Source organism: Lissotriton vulgaris, chromosome 6 (genome assembly GCF_964263255.1).
Source record: "Lissotriton vulgaris chromosome 6, aLisVul1.2, whole genome shotgun sequence".
Classification (NCBI taxonomy): Eukaryota; Metazoa; Chordata; class Amphibia; order Caudata; family Salamandridae; genus Lissotriton; species Lissotriton vulgaris.
In genome coordinates this window covers 1,711,577,004-1,711,578,875 of record NC_141694.1, presented here as the reverse complement: position 1 = coordinate 1,711,578,875, position 1,872 = coordinate 1,711,577,004, and the positions used below count along the sequence as shown (strand labels likewise).

The 1,872-nt window shown below is 44.7% G+C and overlaps 1 protein-coding gene across 1 annotated transcript; it reads right to left on the bottom strand.

Moving 5' to 3' along the window:
* Nucleotides 1-292: 292 nt before the first annotated feature.
* LOC147709340 (uncharacterized) lies at nt 293-1,519 on the bottom strand. The gene has a single exon (XM_086925957.1). The coding sequence runs from the start codon at nt 1,517-1,519 to the stop codon at nt 293-295; it is 1,227 nt and encodes a 408-aa protein (XP_086782083.1).
* Between the last annotated feature and the right edge of the window lie 353 nt (nt 1,520-1,872).

Here is a 1,872-nt window from a genome sequence, read left to right as displayed (position 1 = left end):
ATATATTGGGCCAAGTTACTCCATATTAGGGCGTATGCTTTGAGAGAGAAAGGGAGGAAAGAAGGGGCAAGATAAAATGAGAAGTGAGCCAACAAAGATAAATGGTTCACAAACAGATAGACCAATTAAAGTGGGAAGAAAGAGGTATATACAGATATGTACAGTATGCAAGCAGGCAGACCATTCCTTCGATGTTAAAGTATACAACAGTGTCATAATAAACATGATTGTAATCTCAAGTGATCAGCATAGCAGAAACAGAGCAGAACATGATATGAACAGTAAGTGCGGGCTACTCCAGAAAATAATGTAGCTCATCTTCGGTGTTAAGACCAAGTTCAGTACACCGAAGTCTACAAATCCAGCCCGCCTCCCGTTGTCTTAATGCCAGTTCTCTATTTCCTCCCCTTGGGTGTGCGGGTTGGTGATCTATGCCCATGAACCACATGTTGTCTGTTTCTTTGTGGTGTTCCTGCATATGAAAGGTCAAGGGGTATCTCAGGTCACCATTACGTCTTGCTCTTACATGTTCTTGGATGCGGATCTTTAAGGCTCTCTTGGTGCTACCAACATAAATCTTATTGCAGCCGCAACCCAAAACATAAACTACATATTTTGTGTTACAGTTGATCAAGTGATCTATTGTATAGGTTTTGCTTGTGTTGAAGCGAAATTGCTTAGTTCTATTTCTGCCTAGTGCACACATATTGCAATCGCTACATGTAAAGAAACCTTTAGTGGGAGTCGTTAACCAGTTGGTCCGCTTTTTCGATTCTATGTAACTGGGGCAGAGGATATTACGTAGGTTTCTACCTCTCCTGTAGCAGACTTTTGGCGTCCTGGTAACCGAATCCTGTAGGCTCGGTATGTCCGCAATCAGGTGCCAATGTTTTCTTAGGATGTTAAAAATTGTGCTGCTCTGATCTGAGTATTGTGTGGTAAACGACAGGGGTCTGCTAGTATCTGCTGGCCTATGTTTGGGGGCCAAGGTGCTTGTTCTGGGCACGTTTTGGACTTTTCTGTTGGCTTTCTCAAGCGTCTTCCTCGGATAGCCCCTTTCAAGGAAGCGTTTTTCTGTTTCCTGTATATTGTGTTGAAAGGCGTCCTCCGTGCTGCAATTACGGCGCATCCGAATCATTTCCCCGTAGGGGATGTTCTCAATGATATGTCGGGGATGTGCGCTCTCGTAATGTAAAATGCTATTGCAAGCTGTCGCCTTGCGATGGGTGCGACTCTGGATTTTGTTGTTTTCCACAAAGAGGTTTACATCCAGAAAGTCAATTGTTTTCTGGTTGTGTGTCATGGTAAAGCGGACATTGAACGGGTTGTCATTGAGGTAGCCAAAGTAATCAAGGAGATCTGGGGTAGGTCCATCCCAGATCATGATCACATCATCGATGTACCTACCCCAGAAGATGATGTTATTCATCCAAGCGGCCGCATGGCGACCCCATGCATGCTCCCGCTCAAACCAGCCCATAAACAGACCGGCGTAAGCGGGAGCAAATTTGGAGCCCATCGCGGTCCCCTGTATTTGGTGATACCATGCTGAATCATGAAGGAAGTAATTTTTTGACAGTATGATATCTGTCATCTCAAGGAGAACACCGTTGTGTGACAAGTGGTCTGCTGTGCGTTTGTCTAGGAAAGTTTCCAGAGCCCTTAATCCGAACTCCTTTTTGATACAAGTGTAGAGTCCTACTACATCTAGTGTAACCAAATGTAGAGAATCTGTCCAGGTAAAGCCCTCCAATTTGCCTAATATGTCCTTGGTATCCCTCAGGTAGGCAGGGAGGTTTTGTACCATGGGCTGGATGAAAGTATCTACATACTCAGAGAGCCTTTCTGTAGGCGAGCTAACTCCGGAAATGA

Bases quoted from the DNA above. Each gene is read 5' to 3' on its own strand.
- LOC147709340 (XM_086925957.1), bottom strand. From the start codon at position 1,519: ATGGGCTCCAAATTTGCTCCCGCTTACGCCGGTCTGTTTATGGGCTGG.